Raw genomic sequence first — 18,434 nt, 5'->3', positions numbered from 1 at the left:
ACGGCAGAATGAAGAATGAAATCATCTCCGAATGATTCCCCGACAACAGCATCTTAACCGGTTCAGTCCTCATCGTGATACGTGCCAGACTACTGCCGTTCAGAGTGGTCGCTTCAATGGCTTCCGGCAATTGCTCCTTGGAAAGCCCCAGCTGTTCCACCAACTCGGCATCAAGAAAGCTTCCATCGGCACCTGAATCGACAAAAGCGTTAATCGCTAAGCTCTGATTCCTGTTCACAAGGGTAGCCGGAAAACGGGGTCTGACAGAGGTACTGAGAGGTTGAAACTGGCTCGCTAAAAGTCCTCCCAACTTTAGCGAGCCGGGCAGTTTGACGACCGCCGGGAACAAGTGGAGATGTAATGTCCCGAGCTACCACAGTAGAGGCAACAGTTGGTCTTACGTCTATGTTGACGCTCCTCCTTGGTTAACCCGTGCCGCCCCACTTGCATGGGTTCAGAATCGGGAGAGAGAACCTCTCCACTAATCCTTTGTGGTGGAGAATGATCGACGTGTTCTGGTCCACCACCCGACCCGACTGGGAACTGAGAAGCTGATCGATTGGACGAACCCCATTGCTTCTCCCTCCTTCGGCTCTCGGACTCGATTATCCACCCGAATAGACAAGGCTACCAAGCTGTCCAGGTCACTAGGCTCGGATAGGAGATCAACTCATCCTTGAGCTGCTCCGACAGACCCTGGTAAAAGGCCGCTTGCAGAGACTCCTCATTCCACCCACTCTCCACAGCCAACGTCTTGAACTCGATCACGAAGTCGGCCACGCTGCGAGTTCCTTGGCGAAGCGAAACAGGCGCCTAGCTGCGTCCCTCCCTCGGACGGAATGGTCGAAGAGCTTCCTCATCTCGGCCGTGAACCCCTGGTATGACGCCATGCAGGGATCCTGTCGTTCCCAAACGGCTGAAGCCCACTCCAGCGCTTGACCACGCAGCAACTCAATCACAAAGGCTATCCTAGCCTTGTCTGTGGCATAAGAGTAGGGCTGTAGATCGAACACTAATCCACACTGCATAAGGAAGGAACGGCATCTTCCCAGCTCCCCCTCATATTTATCCGGCGTCGGAACCTTGGGCTCACGGAAGGACACAGCTCCAGAAGCGGCAGGCGAGATGGGTGAAACCGGTAGTGGATCCTCCACCGGAAACTTGCGTTGGTTCTGGACCTCCGTCAGACCGGTAGAAAGGTTCCGAACTGACAACGCGATCTCCTGTAGTACCGTGCTATGATGGCCCAACATCTTCTCCTGATGGGTAATGGCATGGCGAACAGAGTCCAGGTCCGCTGGGTTCATTAATGGCCGGATCGTTCTGTCACGGTTCTCTAAGACCGAACCCAGAAGCAGACCAGGACAAGGTGAGTTGAACGAATGAGAGTGTTTATTTACAGATAAAAGATGCAGAATAGTCCAGTAGACGGAGCGGGTGGCGGAGATGAGTAGGTGGTGGTGAAGTAGCAGATGAACTGATGGCACGGCAGGGGTTGGGTGAAGGTTCCGGGAGAATGACTGTAGACAGAACAAAACGGAGGTAAGTACAAGGCAGGTCAACAAGGTGCAAAAAACAACAAAACTAACGCTAGTACTCTGAGGCTGATACGCTGGCAAAACATACTGTTTATGGCTAACGATCCGGCAGGGAATGGATGTTAGGCCAGAGCCTAAGAAGGGTGATGATCAGGACCAGGTGTGCAGATTGCTGATGGGATGCAGGTGCGGAAATCAAGAGAGCTCCCCGGAGCGTTCCAGAACCCTCGGGAAACTGGAGATCACGAACAGAAAAACTAGTCCACAGACAGGACCCGACTCAGACTGCCGGGATCGTTACAGCTCCATCTCCATCATGGCTTTTGGCGACAGTGGAGGATGGTTGAGGGAGGAATGGGGAGGACAGACTCATTGTAATGGCTGTGGCTGTAGGCTAAAGGAACGGCAAGGACAGGTTCATTGTAATGGCTGTGTCTGTAAACTAGAGGAACGGCAAGGACAGGTTCATCGTAATGGCTGTGTCTGTAAACTAGAGGAACGGCAAGGACAGGCCCGTTGTAATGGCTGTGGCAGCAGGCTAGAGGAACGGCAAGGACAGGCTCATTGTAATGGCTGTGACTGTCAACTAGAGGAATTGGCAAGGACGGGCTCATTGTAATGACTGTGGCTGTAGGCCAGAGGAACGGCAAGGACGGGCTCATTGTAATGGCTGTGGCTGTAAACTAGAGGAACGACAAGGACAGCTTCATTGTAATGGCTGTGGCTGTAGACTAGAGGCATGGCAAGGACAGGCTCATTGTAATGGATGTGGCTGTAGGCTAGAAGAACGGCAAGGACAGTTTCATTGTATTGGCTGTGGCTGTAGGCTAGAAGAATGGCAAGGACAGGCTCATTGTAATGGCTGTGGCTGTAGGCCAGAGAAACAGCAAGGACAGGCTCATTGTAATGGCTGTGGCTGTAGGCCAGAAGAACGGCAAGGACAGGCTATTTATAATAGCTGTGGCTGTAAACTAGAGTAATGGCAAGTACAAGCTCGTTGTAATGACTGTGGCTGTAGGCTAGAGGAACGGCAAGGACAGGATAATTGTAATGGCTGTGGATGTAAAACTAGAGGAATGGCAAGGACAGGCTCACTGTAATGGCTGTGGCTGTAAACTAGAAGAATAGGCAAGGACAGGCTCAATGTAATAGCTGTGGATGTAAACTAGAGGAACGGCAAGGACAGGATCATTGTAATGGTTGTGTATGTAAAAATAGAGGTATGGCAAGGACAGGCTCATTGTAACGGCTGTGGATGTAAACTAGAGGAATGGCAAGGACAGGATCATTGTAATGGCTGTGGCTGTAGACTAGAGGAACGGCAAGGACAAGCTCATTGTAATGGCTGTGGCAGTAGGGTAGAGGAAAGGCAAGGACAGGATCATTGTAATGACTGTGGCTGTAAACTAGAGGAACGGCAAGGACAGGCTCATTGTAATAGCTGTACTGTAGGCTAGAGGAATGGCAAGGACAGGCTCATTGTAATGGCTGTGGCTGTAGGCCAGCGTAACGGCAAGTACAGGCTCATTGTAATGGCAGTGGCTGCAGGCTAGAGGAACGGCAAGGACAGGCTCATTGTAATGGCTGTGGCTGTAGGCTAGAAGAATGGCAAGGACAGGCTCATTGTAATGGCTGTGGCTGTCAACTAGAGGAATTGGCAAGGACGGGCTCATTGTAATGACTGTGGCTGTAAACTAGAGGAACGGCAAGGACAGGCTCACTGTAATGGCTGTGACTGTAAACTAGAGGAACGGCAAGGACAGGCTCATTGTAATGGCTGTGACTGTAAACTAGAGGAACGGCAAGGACAGGCTCATTGTAATGGCTGTGGCTGTAGGCTAGAGGAACGGCAAGGACAGGCCCGTTGTAATGGCTGTGGATGTAAACTAGAGTAATGGCAAGGACAGGCTCATTGTAATGGCAGTGGCTGTAGGCTAAAGGAACGGCAAGGACAGGCTCAATGTAATGGCTGTGGCTGTAGGCTAGAGGAACGGCAAGGACAGGCCCGTTGTAATGGCTGTGGATGTAGGCTAGAGGAACGGCAAGGACAGGCTCATTGTAATGGCTGTGGCTGTAAACTAGAGGCATGGCAAGGACAGGCTCATTGTAATGGATGTGGCTGTAGGCTAGAAGAACGGCAAGGACAGTTTCATTGTATTAGCTGTGGCTGTAGGCTAGAAGAATGGCAAGGACAGGCTCATTGTAATGGCTGTGGCTGTCAACTAGAGGAATTGGCAAGGACGGGCTCATTGTAATGACTGTGGCTGTAAACTAGAGGAACGGCAAGGACAGGCTCATTGTAATGGCTGTGACTGTAAACTAGAGGAACGGCAAGGACAGGCTCATTGTAATGGCTGTGGCTGTAGGCTAGAGGAACGGCAAGGACAGGCCCGTTGTAATGGCTGTGGATGTAAACTAGAGTAATGGCAAGGACAGGCTCATTGTAATGGCAGTGGCTGTAGGCTAAAGGAACGGCAAGGACAGGCTCAATGTAATGGCTGTGGCTGTAGGCTAGAGGAATGGCAAGGACAGGCCCGTTGTAATGGCTGTGGCTGTAAACTAGAGGCATGGCAAGGACAGGCTCATTGTAATGGATGTGGCTGTAGGCTAGAAGAACGGCAAGGACAGTTTCATTGTATTGGCTGTGGCTGTAGGCTAGAAGAATGGCAAGGACAGGCTCATTGTAATGGCTGTGGCTGTAGGCCAGAAGAACGGCAAGGACAGGCTATTTATAATAGCTGTGGCTGTAAACTAGAGTAATGGCAAGTACAGGCTCGTTGTAATGACTGTGGCTGTAGGCTAGAAGAACGGCAAGGACAGGATAATTGTAATGGCTGTGGATGTAAAACTAGAGGAATGGCAAGGACAGGCTCACTGTAATGGCTGTGGCTGTAAACTAGAAGAATAGGCAAGGACAGGCTCAATGTAATAGCTGTGGATGTAAACTAGAGGAACGGCAAGGACAGGATCATTGTAATGGTTGTGTATGTAAAACTAGAGGAATGGCAAGGACAGGCTCATTGTAACGGCTGTGGATGTAAACTAGAGGAATGGCAAGGACAGGATCATTGTAATGGCTGTGGCTGTAGACTAGAGGAACGGCAAGGACAAGCTCATTGTAATGGCTGTGGCAGTAGGGTAGAGGAAAGGCAAGGACAGGATCATTGTAATGGCTGTGGCTGTAAACTAGAGGAATGGCAAGGACAGGATCATTGTAATGGCTGTGGCTGTAGACTAGAGGAACGGCAAGGACAAGCTCATTGTAATGGCTGTGGCAGTAGGGTAGAGGAAAGGCAAGGACAGGATCATTGTAATGACTGTGGCTGTAAAGTAGAGGAACGGCAAGGACAGGATCATTGTAATAGCTGTACTGTAGGCTAGAGGAATGGCAAGGACAGGCTCATTGTAATGGCTGTGGCTGTAGGCCAGCGTAACGGCAAGTACAGGATCATTGTAATGGCAGTGCCTGTAGGCTAGAGGAACGGCAAGGACAGGGTCATTGTAATGGCTGTGGCTGTAGGCTAGAGGAACGGCAAGGACAGGCCCATTGTAATGGCTGGGGCTGTAGGCTAGAGGAATGGCAAGGAGTGGATCATTGTAATGGCAGTGGCTGTAGACTAGAGGAACAGCAAGGACAGGCTCATTGTAATGGCTGTGGCTTTCAACTAGAGGAACGGCAAGGACAGGCTCATTGTATTGGCAGTGGCTGTAGGCTAGAGGAACGGCAAGGACAGGCTCACTGTAATGGCTGTGGCTGTAGGCTAGAGGAACAGCAAGGACAGGCTCATTGTAATGGCTGTGGCTGTAGGCTAGAGGAACAGCAAGGACAGGCTCATTGTAATGGCTGTGGCTGTAAACTAGAGGAACAGCAAGGACAGGCTCATTGTAATGGCAGTGGCTGTAGGCTAGAGGAACGGCAAGGACAGGCTCATTGTAATGGCTGTGGCTGTAAACTAGAGGTACGGCAAGGACATGCTCATTGTAATGGCTGTGGCTGTAGGCTAGAGGAACAGCAAGGACAGGCTCATTGTAATGGCTGTGTCTGTAGGCGAGTGTTGTTGTGTCATGGATCTCTGTTCTGTGGTTAGTGTCTGTTCTATACTGATATACTGATATACTGATATCCTGATATCCTGATATCCTGATATACTGATATCCTGATATCCTGATATACTGATATCCTGATATACTGATATACTGATATACTGATATACTGATATACTGATATACTGATATACTGATATACTGATATACTGAGCCCTGTGAACGTGTCCTCCTGCAGCACACTGAATGCACAACGGCCAATCATTCAGATTCCATTATTTTATGTTTGGCTTGTACACAGTAACAGTAACGGTAACGGTAGGTCCTAGATCCTGCAGAATGCTCTGTATGCATTCACACACACCTACTATTCCACACTAGCTGCTACTGCTACTGTACCCTCACAACACAATGCAACACTCACACAACACTACACAACATAACAAAACACAACACTCACAAAACACAACACTCACGCAACACAACACAACACTCACACAACACTACACAACACTCACACAACACAACACCCACACAACACAACATAACACTCACACAACACAACACAACACTCACACAACACTCACACAACACAACACAACACTCACACAACACAACACAACACTCACACAACACTACACAACACTCACACAACACAACACCCACACAACACTCACACAACACAACACAACACAACACAACACAACACAACACTCACACAACACTACACAACATAAAAGACTGTAAAAACACCATGAAATTAGCTCCAAGTGATTTTTATCTGTTCCCAAGTATTCCCACGCATAATAGAGAGACACGTGATCGTAAACAAATGTAAGCAAGGTTTGAAATATTCTATCTGTTTGGGCTTCTTGCAGTCTACAAATTATTTGTTCCGGCCCCCCGACCATCCGCTCAAGAAGAAATCGGCCCGCGGCTGAATCTAGTTGATGATCCCTGTGCTAGGGTATACATAGATGCCAGCGGCCCTTATTCTTGCACACCTGCTGACACCCAATCTGATCACCCATGGTCGAAATGACACCTCTCATCCAGGAGAGAGAGAACATGAGAGATCATGAAAACAGATAGAGAGAGAGAGAGAGAGAGAGAGAGAGAGAGAGAGAGAGAGAGAGAGAGAGAGAGAGAGAGAGAGAGAGAGAGAGAGAGAGAGAGAGAGAGAGAGAGAGAGAGAGAGAGAGAGAGAGAGAGAGAGAGAGAGAGAGAGAGAGAGAGAGCGGGAGAGAGAGGGAGAGAGAGAGAGAGAGGGAGAGAGAGAGAGAGAGGGAGAGAGAGGGAGAGAGAGAGAGAGAGGGAGAGAGAGAGAGGGAGAGAGAGAGAGGGATAGAGAGAGAGAGAGAGAGAGAGAGAGAGAGAGAGAGAGAGAGAGAGAGAGAGAGAGAGAGAGAGAGAGAGAGAGAGAGAGAGAGAGAGAGGGAGAGAGAGGGAGAGAGAGAGAGAGAGAGAGAGAGAGAGAGAGAGAGAGAGAGAGCGAGAGAGAAAGAGAGAGAGAAAGAGAGAGCGATAGAGAGATAGAGAGAGAGAGAGAGAGAGAGAGAGAGAGAGAGAGAGAGAGAGAGAGAGAGAGAGAGAGAGAGAGAGAGAGAGAGAGAGAGAGAGAGAGAGAGAGAGAGAGAGAGAGAGAGAGAGAGAGAGAGGAGAGAGAGAGAGAGAGGAGAGAGAGAGAGAAAAAAATAATTTCTTAACCCTAAAATAAAGTCCCCATCATCATTGTAATGTATTTCAAGCAGATCATCATGTATTGTTGTGGATTAACATAGATCATCATCTGCTACAGCAGAAGGACCCCCAGAATAGCTACGGTAAACATTAACAGGACCCCCAGAATAGCTACGGTAAACATTAACATGACCCCCAGAATAGCTACGGTAAACATTAACAGGACCCCCAGAATAGCTACGGTAAACATTAACAGGACCCCCAGAATAGCTACGGTAAACATTAACATGACCCCCAGAATAGCTACGGTAAACATTAACATGACCCCCAGAATAGCTACGGTAAACATTAACATGACCCCCAGAATAGCTACGGTAAACATTAACAGGACCCCCAGAATAGCTACGGTAAACATTAACAGGACCCCCAGAATAGCTACGGTAAACATTAACATGACCCCCAGAATAGCTACGGTAAACATTAACATGACCCCCAGAATAGCTACGGTAAACATTAACATGACCCCCAGAATAGCTACGGTAAACATTAACATGACCCCCAGAATAGCTACGGTAAACATTAACAGGACCCCCAGAATAGCTACGGTAAACATTAACAGGACCCCCAGAATAGCTACGGTAAACATTAACATGACCCCCAGAATAGCTACGGTAAACATTAACATGACCCCCAGAATAGCTACGGTAAACATTAACATGACCCCCAGAATAGCTACGGTAAACATTAACATGACCCCCAGAATAGCTACGGTAAACATTAACATGACCCCCAGAATAGCTACGGTAAACATTAACAGGACCCCCAGAATAGCTACGGTAAACATTAACAGGACCCCCAGAATAGCTACGGTAAACATTAACAGGACCCCCAGAATAGCTACGGTAAACATTAACATGACCCCCAGAATAGCTACGGTAAACATTAACATGACCCCCAGAATAGCTACGGTAAACATTAACATGACCCCAGAATAGCTACGGTAAACATTAACATGACCCCCAGAATAGCTACGGTAAACATTAACAGGACCCCCAGAATAGCTACGGTAAACATTAACAGGACCCCCAGAATAGCTACGGTAAACATTAACATGACCCCCAGAATAGCTACGGTAAACATTAACAGGACCCCAGAATAGCTACGGTAAACATTAACATGACCCCCAGAATAGCTACGGTAAACATTAACAGGACCCCCAGAATAGCTACGGTAAACATTAACAGGACCCCCAGAATAGCTACGGTAAACATTAACAGGACCCCCAGAATAGCTACGGTAAACATTAACATGACCCCCAGAATAGCTACGGTAAACATTAACAGGACCCCCAGAATAGCTACGGTAAACATTAACATGACCCCCAGAATAGCTACGGTAAACATTAACATGACCCCCAGAATAGCTACGGTAAACATTAACAGGACCCCCAGAATAGCTACGGTAAACATTAACAGGACCCCCAGAATAGCTACGGTAAACATTAACAGGACCCCCAGAATAGCTACGGTAAACATTAACAGGACCCCCAGAATAGCTACGGTAAACATTAACATGACCCCCAGAATAGCTACGGTAAACATTAACAGGACCCCCAGAATAGCTACGGTAAACATTAACATGACCCCAGAATAGCTACGGTAAACATTAACAGGACCCCAGAATAGCTACGGTAAACATTAACAGGACCCCCAGAATAGCTACGGTAAACATTAACAGGACCCCCAGAATAGCTACGGTAAACATTAACATGACCCCCAGAATAGCTACGGTAAACATTAACAGGACCCCCAGACAACGTTGCATTACCCTTTGTCCTTTACAGTCAACGACGATGAGAGAACATTCAGTCTGAGTCCTAAATGGCACCACATCCCCTACATAGTGCACTTCTTTTGACCAAAGCCATTTTGGGGAATAGGGTGCCATTTGGGATGTAGCCCCAGTCAGTGCCAGTCTGTTAACCCATCCTGACAGGCAGATATCATCCTACTGTTTCAATCACCACCACCCTCAGGGCCAATGCAAAGCCATGTTGCACTGGGGACTGAAGAGGACTGACTGGGGCCCAATGGCCTTGACATACTTCCATTGTTTGTAGACTACAATATATGAGACAGACATACTTTAATTGTTTGTGGACTACATTATATGAGAGAGACATACTTCCATTGTATTTTTTTGCCCCAAGTACAGAGTATCACAAAAAAACATTGCAATATCCTGGAGGGGCTGATTGTTCGTGTACTACATCAGTTTTATAAGAGACTTTCATTGTTTGTCAGAGCAGAGACTCACAAAAACCGAATACCAAAATGAAGCAGGGACAAGAATATTTCCAGGTCAGTGAAGATAGATGCAGTAGGAAGTCTATACCATGTTTACAACCCGGTTAGCTCTTACAACTGTTTGTTCTGTCCCTGTCTTCACATCTGCTAGCTACACTTTCACATGTCATTGGCTGCAGACGTGACCGCATCCATATTAGGAAGTCACCAGATTTTAGGCAAACTGAACTGAGTTTTGCCCGAAAACTGACGACTTCCTGATATGGATGCCGTTCGGCCACACTGGCAATGATCGAAGTTTGCTGAAACAAACACAGGATCTCTCTAAAAATACAACTGTCCCCAGCTGTGTTCTATTCTAGTAACTATCTATTAACAAGGTCTGGAGTGAGGGACACACAGGCTATGGCGTGTCTTCCAATGCTGTCTAAAAAACATCCCAAAACAGAGAGTAATTGCAGGACAACTACAATTCAACTACAACTACAAAATACCATTCCGCAAAGATCAATCCAATGGAACGTTTTTGTCTCTGATCTTGGACTTCCTGGTCTTGACTTCCTGGTCTTCTTGGGCTAAGTGTCTAACAAACGCTCTTTGACAGCAGCAGCTTGCCATTGAGCAAAGGACCATGTACGTTTTGGAAGACAGGACACAAGCGACTGGCTTGTTCCTCCCCTCTCTCCTCTCTATACCATTTCAATTGCCCTTGTAGGTCCTCAATGAATCATGGATGACTTCCCATTGAGCCTTAAGGCCTCAAGCTCCACTAATATTATTAAGTCCAGGTAGCTCCTGCCTGTTTCAGTCCATTTACTTCTATTCATTAGTGACACAGAAGGTTCTTCTTCCTGAACTTGACCAATAAGAACACATATTTTCCTTTTCTGTTTGAAAAAAAAACGTTTCACTACGGTGTGCCTTACTAAACAGGGCCCGGGTGCAGCAGTCAGGCAGAGGAAGGCCTCTGTTTTGTTCTGACCAAGTGAACTGATGTGGTATGATGAGCAGTCAGGATGGTGAGGAGGAACAGTCTGCCACCTAAAACGTCTGCGGTGTTAAATTGCTCTTCCGCTTCCAGTTCTGTCTTTCACATTAAATACTGACTTAGATACTCATCTATTCACAGATTCACGGCACGCATGCTGTTACATTTTACATTTTAGTCATTTAGCAGACGCTCTTATCCAGAGCGACTTACAGTTAGTGAATACATATTTTTTTTATACTGGCCCCCCGTGGGAATCGAACCCACAACCCTGGCGTTGTAAACGCCATGCTCTATCAACTGAGCTACATCCCTGCCGGCCATTCCCTCCCCTACCCTGGGCCAATTGTGCGCCGCCCATGAGTCTCCCGGTCGCGGCCGGCTGCGACAGAGCCTGGATTCGAACCAGGATCTCTAGTGGCACAGTTAGCACTGCGATGCAGTGCCTTAGACCACTGCGCCACTCAGGAGTTCCCAACCAGCTGGGGGGGAATACACTTGTAAACATGGCAACTATCAAGTCTCGTCTGAAGTATACACTTAACCCCATTCTGGTTTTGGTGACATTGCAACATTTCCTCATTAGTCCAAACTGATCACACCCACACCCTCACACACCCACACACACTCCATTGAGATGATCCATATTCTTACCTGAGCAGAAGCCAGGTTCCCCTTCGAACAATGATGCATCTGGAAGAGAGGATAAGACGAGCTGTTTTAGCATATTCATTTAGAAGATCCTTTACATTGTTGGAAGCGTCAAGATCAACAGTGTGCTGGAGTTTCCCTCTATTCAGCATATTCAACGATCACAATCCCTCGTGAATCTAGCAGCAAGGTTAATACTGCAGTGAGTTCAACTACTGTTGAGTCTTTCTTTTTATGCATGCATCAATTCATCAAGTCACAGCAAGGGGTTAAAGGTGACATTTCTAAACATTGCAAGGTTAGCGAATTATGCTTCAGTGAGTGTTGAGCTCTTTTGATGATACTACTCCCTACATGTCTGTCCCTGTTGCAGTATAGAATATGTGACAGTCATAGGGATCGGACTTTGACAGTGGCCTTGTACTGAAGGCTACAGACCAGGGCCATTCGGACAATGACACACTGAGATGAGAGGCTTCTCTGTCATCCTCACCATGGTCGTCTTAGCTTTGATGTGATGAATGAAAGATAGAAATCTGCACACTGTTGAGTGATCCTGCAGTTTTATTGTGCAACGTTTCTAGCCGAAGGTCTTCGTCAGGCTTGAGTTGGATGTCACAACTTCCTTCGTTGTTGGCCCTCTGTTGCTGTGCTTTGGTAGAGGCAGGATCAGGATCCCCACACACACATGCATGCACACGCTCATACACACTCATGCACACACACATACACACACACACACACACACACACACACACACACACACACACACACACACACTGTTGCCATTGCCTTTGGGTGATGTCGAAGCATGACTCACACACCTCCCCAACTCTGAGTCCAAACACCACATTCTTTGCTTCAGCTGAATTGAAATCTAAACTTTGAAAGAGGAGGAGGTTTCAGACAGGTCATTTTCAGCCCCAAATTTGTATATTTTCAGACAGGTAAACGTCATCTCTCTTTTGCATATTTTCAGACAGGGAAATGTCATCCCTCTTTTGCATATTTTCAGACAGGTAAATGTCATCCCTCTTTTGCATATTTTCAGACAGGTAAATGTCATCCCTCTTTTGTATATTTTCAGACAGGTAAACGTCATCCCTCTTTTGTATATTTTCAGACAGGTAAACGTCATCCCTCTTTTGCATATTTTCAGACAGGTCATTTTCAGTCCTCTTTTTATCTGCCAGCACATACAGTGGATGGTTGCTTTGCCTTCGCAGCCTCCCAAAAAGCAGCAATTCAATGGTCAGGCACATTCTATTTCCCCTGCACTTACACTGAAGATGAGACTACAGGTGTAGGATCTTAATTTGATCACCCTGTAGTTGCAGGGAATTTTCTGCACCGCTGCTACATTTCTCATTTCCACTTTAAAATTGATTGATTTAACTAACAAAAAATGTATCAACCCCTGCTGCAGGTTTATTTTCCTGCTGTAAGAAATTGGTCAAATTAAGATACTACACCTGTAGTAGCCTTTTTCACATGATCGTGCCGGCCCGAACCAAACTGTGCTAACTCTGATATGTTATTTTATTTTCAGTAAAGTTCCAGCAACCACGGTGGATGCATAACAAGGCCAGCACAGTACAGCTTGGTTTGGCTAGGCTCGGGTACGGTCCAGTAGTGGGAAAAGCCCTGAGTGTGATTACCATATCATACTCACCAGTGGAAGGGAGAGTCAGGGACAGGAGGAGGAGGAGCACAGTGAAGTGCAGCATGTTGGTCTGTGTAGAACCACCGGAGCTGATGATTAGAGCCAAGCTGATGATGGAACATTAGCAGGACAGAAGGCTTTCCTGAAAGGCAGACAGAGAGTGGAGAGGCATTAACACATAACACCACTATAATGTGATGTAACATTACGTCATGCACCCATTACTGGGAGCGTTCTGCGATTTAGTATATTTAGTCTTCAAAAAGCCGTCATTATATTCAACTTAACATAGTTACACGATTTACCAACAGTAATTGCCGTAAGTAAGGTGAAGAACGTATTAAAAAAGATTGGGCAGCCATCCTCATAATAAACTTCTAAAGCCTAAACATAATGAACAGTACATTTTGACCCCAATTACTTTTTAGTAGTGCTGTGATAGTGTCGTGACAGAGCAGTTCAAACCAGTGACATTTCTCTAATTTAGCAGTTTAATCCACCAGACAGAGTAATGACATTCTCATTACTCCGTCAAAATAAACCTACTGAGCACGGACATGAAGGGTAAGCTTAAAGGAACATTCCAAGCTGAATACGCTTGCCCTTTGTTGGCATCAGGCAAAATATCTATTTCAGTAAACACAATAAAGAGTTCAACGGGGTATGAGAACAAACACTAGATGTTACTTGGCTGGCTAAACAGACCTGCCCTGTGCAACCATTTCACATTCGAAAGCCAAAGACAGAACGAAGAAGAGAGCTCAATGGGTGCGAAGAAGATTAGTTAAGTAAGAACACATAAGGTATATGTAGCCTCCAATTTATAATAATAAGCCATTTAGCAGACGCTTTTATCCAAAGCGACTTACAGTCATGTGCGCATACATTTTTACGTATGGGTGGTCCGGGGGATCGAACCCACTACCCTGGCGTTACAAGCGCCATGCTCTACCAATTGAGCTACAGATGACCACATTTAGGGATCATATGAGTGAATTCATTGACTATGTGCCATACTCTAGCACTGCCCATGCCCAGATAATAGAACACTGGCACAGTACAGTACTTGTATCGTTTCCACTATTCATGTCATTGGCTCTGAACAACAGTAATGATCATGTCAGCCTCCTAGGCACCACAGCAGGAGGGCAGCTCCACCAACAGGTTGACAACACCATGATTGACAGGGTGACCGTTGTCATGAGCAACAACCCTCCCTGAGCACTGTTTTAGCTGAGTGGGCCATCGTTGAACACTCAAGACACTGCCCCCCAAACCAACAACAGAGACGACCTGGTGCGTAGTGTGACATGATCAACCCATCGTCAAGGAAACCCAATACGACAAGCAACAGCTGTTTCAGCAACACTCTAGAAGATGGTCCTCGGGGGCAGCGGAACAGAGGAATAGAACAGCGGAACGGCATCTTCCTGATGCTGCGTATCCCTGGAGACGTCTGCCATATTGACAGATAGGCTCCAGGTAATGAGGTTCGTCACTACCCAGCAAACCAAAATTGGTTCTGTGAAAGTTCCTAGAACATTTGTTAGGTCGCATCAAATGTTCTCATAACACAAAAACTGTCCAGTCGTGCTGATGATTATAGAATGTTTGTATAAAACATTTTCCTGATGTTACAAGAACGTTCCCAGAACACATTTAATCTGTTATTTAAAAGTTCCCAGAATGTTTAATTAGGTTGTGGGAACAGTCTGGTGAGAACATTGTGGGGACGTCACAAAATATATGTTCCCAAAACACAAAAACTGTTGTGCGGATGGTTCTACAATGTTTCTTTTAGGGTGAAAAAAACATTCACCTGATGTTACAAGAACGTTTCCAGAACACATTTTGTCTGTTCTTTAAAGGTTCCCAGAACGTTTCTTTAGTATGTGGGAACATTGTGGGGATATGACAAGAGATAGGTTCCCAAACATTTGTATCAGGGTGCACAAAACATTCCTTTGATGTTGCAAGAATGTTGACAGAACAGCCTTTGAGTTATTTAAAGGTTCCCAGAACATTTAATTAGGTTGTGGGAACAGTGTGGGTATGAAAAAATGTATGCACTAACTGTAAGTCGCTCTGGATAAGAGCGTCTGCTAAATGACTAAAATGTAAATGTAAATTACAAGATAATGTATAGGTTCCCAGAATATTTAATATGGTCAGTCATAAAATCGGATTTTAAATCTAACCCTAACATTAACTACACTGCTAACCCTAATGCCTAACCCTAACCTTAAATTAAGACCAAAAAGCACATTTTTGACATTATGAAATTTTACAATATAGCCAATTTTGACTTTGTAGCTGGCCTATCTAAGGGGAAATCGCTCAGTTCTGCCTCCAGGACAAGACTCACGACAATAAACGTCAACCTGCTATCAGTTGGTGGAATGGAGAGGTAACATCAGGATGAAGACTGGAGAGGGAAAATGCTGAGCTCATCAAACACTCCCTCTATTCCTCATCTAACCCTGACCAGGACTAAATGGGATTAACGGGTCTGATATGAGATGCTGTGAATCACACAGATGCAGAGGAGACAAGTGTTTCCCCTAGGATTTTTCCCATAGGATTTTTTTCAGCAGCGGTGGCAAGATAGTGTGTGTGTGTGTGTGGGGGGGGTCAATGATGCTCCGACCAAAAAACGTAGAGGCCATGCTCTTCGCTGCAGAGACATAATTTTGCTGTTTTAAAGCACATTTCCTGCAATTCTACACATTTTGCCAAACAAATCTATGGGGGCCCCATGACATTTTTAGAATTTTAGATTCTTCCTGACTGTCTAGTTTCTATTTTGGTGGTTGTTAGTTCTCAAAGATGATCGTATAAAAAAATATATAGCTCCATTATATTTTCTACATACTTCAGTCATTTAAATTTACACTGGACATTTTCTGACCATCCCTACATTTATTTTCAAAAATATAGTCAAGGTTTGGACACACCTACTCATTCAAGGGTTTTTCTTTATTTTTTAATATTTTTTACATTGTAGAATAATAGTGAAGATATCCAAACTATGAAATAACACATATGAAATCATGTAGTAAACAAAAAAGTGTTAAACAAATCAAAATATATTTTATATTTGAGATTCTTCAAATAGCCACCCTTTGCTTTGATGACAGCTTTGCACAATCTTGGCATTCCTTCAACCAGCTTCACCTGGAATGCTTTTCCAACAGTCTTGAAGGAGTTCCCTCTGTGACGTCACGAGAGGCTACACAGCTTTCAGCGGGATTGCTCAAGTAGTGCAAGGAGACAAGGTTCAAACAAAACAAGGATTTTATTATAGGTCTTGGGAAATTAACGAAAATATAACAAAATTCTGTTCTCTTGTGGCTCTTTAAGGGTTAACAGTTCAGGGATGTCTCTTCCACATCCAAAATCATAATTCTCACTCGCTCAGATAACTTTTCCCCAGCCTTACTGTAGTCCACGTTGCAGCTAGTGGCCAACCCAGCAAAAAGTCCTTCCAAATGTCTCTCACGTATTTCCACAGGTGCATATATCCAAAGGTGAGTATTTCCCAAAGGTAAGTATCTCCAAATCCTTATATTCCTCATGGAAGTGGACGTGCAGCACTCTTGTCCTCCAGAGAGCCCAGGTTGGAGACTGTGTCTCTTCACCCCCCACACACTCCCTCAGTGTGTCTCTTCCCTTCCCAAACCTTCAGCTCATCAGCTCCTGATTTGTTTCAGGTGCGTGGGAAGATTGGCCATAGAGGGGTGGAGTTCCCCGACCATACCAGCAGATGGAGCCATAGCTGTCTGGGTTTGCAGCCACCTCAGGGGGATGTAACGTCCCTCCAGGACACAGCCTCTCGTGACATCACACATCCCCTCCCTCGGGACCGACGTCCTCGTCGGGGTAAAGGCAGCGAAGAAGGCATCACGCCGGGAGAGGGCGTCCGCATTGCCGTGGTGCTTGCCAGCCCTCGGCTGTTTCCACTCCATCCGGTGAGTTGGTGCTGTGTTGTACAGTGCCGGTCTCTGGGGTCTCTCCTTGAGTTTCTTACTGAACGCATCAGCCTTGGTTTTAGCAGAGTTTAGCTTCTGTTGAGCAGCTTTCAGTTCCTTCTCTCTCTCTGCCTCCGCATTCTTCATCTTGTTCTCCAACACCTTGTACTTCTCCTCTGCCTTCTTCTGGACCTCCTTACTACTGCGCAGGGTCTCCTCACACTCCTCGATGGTCCTGCGCAGCATCTCCAGCTCCTCCTGTTACTTAGGGAAGGAGCTCTGTTGGAGTTTAGCCTGGAGGATATCTAACTCTTCTGTCTTCATGTCTAACTGTTGCTTTAACAAACGATACCTCTCAGCGGTCCCCTTCAGACCAGACAGTTCTTTGTCCAGATTCTGTAGCTCCGTCTCTGTGTCGGTCTGGGCACCTGCCATCCCTATCAGAGCCCGGGCGGGAGTGAGTAATTCGGAGGATTGCACCGAGCCTTCCCAGGATGAGTCTTGCCTCTCCGTTTCCGAGGTACTCGGGTTATCCTCTCCTGAGACTCTCTCCAGAGTGGGTAAAAGGCTGGGCAGTCTCGTCCAATTAGGACAGGGACGGGGAGGGAATCAACCACCCCCGCCTGTCGTGTGTATGGTTCCCCGTGTGCTGGTCATTGTAAGTTCAGTAATGGGGTATTCTCTGGTGTCCCCATGGACACAGGAAACTGGGAGGACTTTCCCCGGGGTCAGACACGTTGGGCCCACCAAATCCCTTACGCACCAGGGTGGCCCGGCTACCAGAATCCAGTAAGGCCTCCACATCATGGTGATTCACAGTTACCGGGCAGGTGGGGGGGTCGATCTGGGCCGCCATCTACGACTCCCAAGAGCGAGGCAAAACGGTGTGTGGGTGCTGAGCTGGAGGACTCCGCAGTGGGCATAGGTTCATCGGCTGGTTTCCCCACACTGCCAGGAGATATGTCCCATCTCCCCACACCGGTAACACTGTCGAGTTTCCCCCTCCTGGTGTACTCTTCTTGGACCCGCCTGGTTTCTGGCTCCCCCTGGAGCCGGGATAAGTCCTGACGTGGCTGGGTTCGAGACCTTGGGGTCCTTTGGACGGGTTCTTCCCATTTGTGGTGGGGCCGCACTCCTGGGGTCTTTTCGGGAAGCATTCAGCATCTCCGCTGTGGCCTGGTACTTTTCCACAGCTTCCACGGTCAGATCAGCCGTGGTCAAGGCCTGTTGACTGATGAACCGTTTTGCCTCATAAGGCAGGGCGCGTAGGTAACGATCCACCACAACGGCCTCCACCACCGCCGCTGCTGTATTCCTCTGCGGATCCAGCCATTTCCTTGCGATTCGGACAAGTTCATGCATCTGCGCCCGAGGAGGTTGGTCTGGTTGGAAGGTCCAGCTGTGAAAGCGCTGGGCCATACCAAACTTTGTGAGTCCATATCTGCTGAGGATCTCAGACTTCAGGGCATCATAGTCAGTAACCTGGTCAGGGCCCAGGTCCCGGACAGCATTCAGCGATTCCCCGGTTAGAAAGGGGGCTAACAGACCAACCCACTGTTGCTTGGGCCAGGCTTCCCTAGTGGCCGTGGCCTCAAA

The 18,434-nt window shown here is 46.9% G+C and overlaps 1 protein-coding gene across 1 annotated transcript in view; it reads right to left on the bottom strand.

Moving 5' to 3' along the window:
• LOC121531636 (contactin-1a) overlaps positions 1 to 18,434 on the bottom strand; it is a 156,300-nt gene that overhangs the window by 55,078 nt on the left and 82,788 nt on the right. The window contains exons 2-3 of the mRNA XM_041836978.2: positions 12,880 to 13,012; positions 11,211 to 11,249 (exon numbers count right to left, since the gene is read on the bottom strand). Coding sequence (XP_041692912.2) covers positions 11,211 to 11,249; positions 12,880 to 12,934 — 94 coding nt within the window. The 5' untranslated portion in view covers positions 12,935 to 13,012. The remainder of the gene's footprint in view (positions 1 to 11,210; positions 11,250 to 12,879; positions 13,013 to 18,434) is intronic.

Source organism: Coregonus clupeaformis, chromosome 19, assembly GCF_020615455.1.
Source record: "Coregonus clupeaformis isolate EN_2021a chromosome 19, ASM2061545v1, whole genome shotgun sequence".
In the NCBI taxonomy this organism is placed as follows: domain Eukaryota; kingdom Metazoa; phylum Chordata; class Actinopteri; order Salmoniformes; family Salmonidae; genus Coregonus; species Coregonus clupeaformis.
Note: the sequence above shows the minus strand (reverse complement) of the source record. Positions and strands in the feature narration are given on the sequence as shown.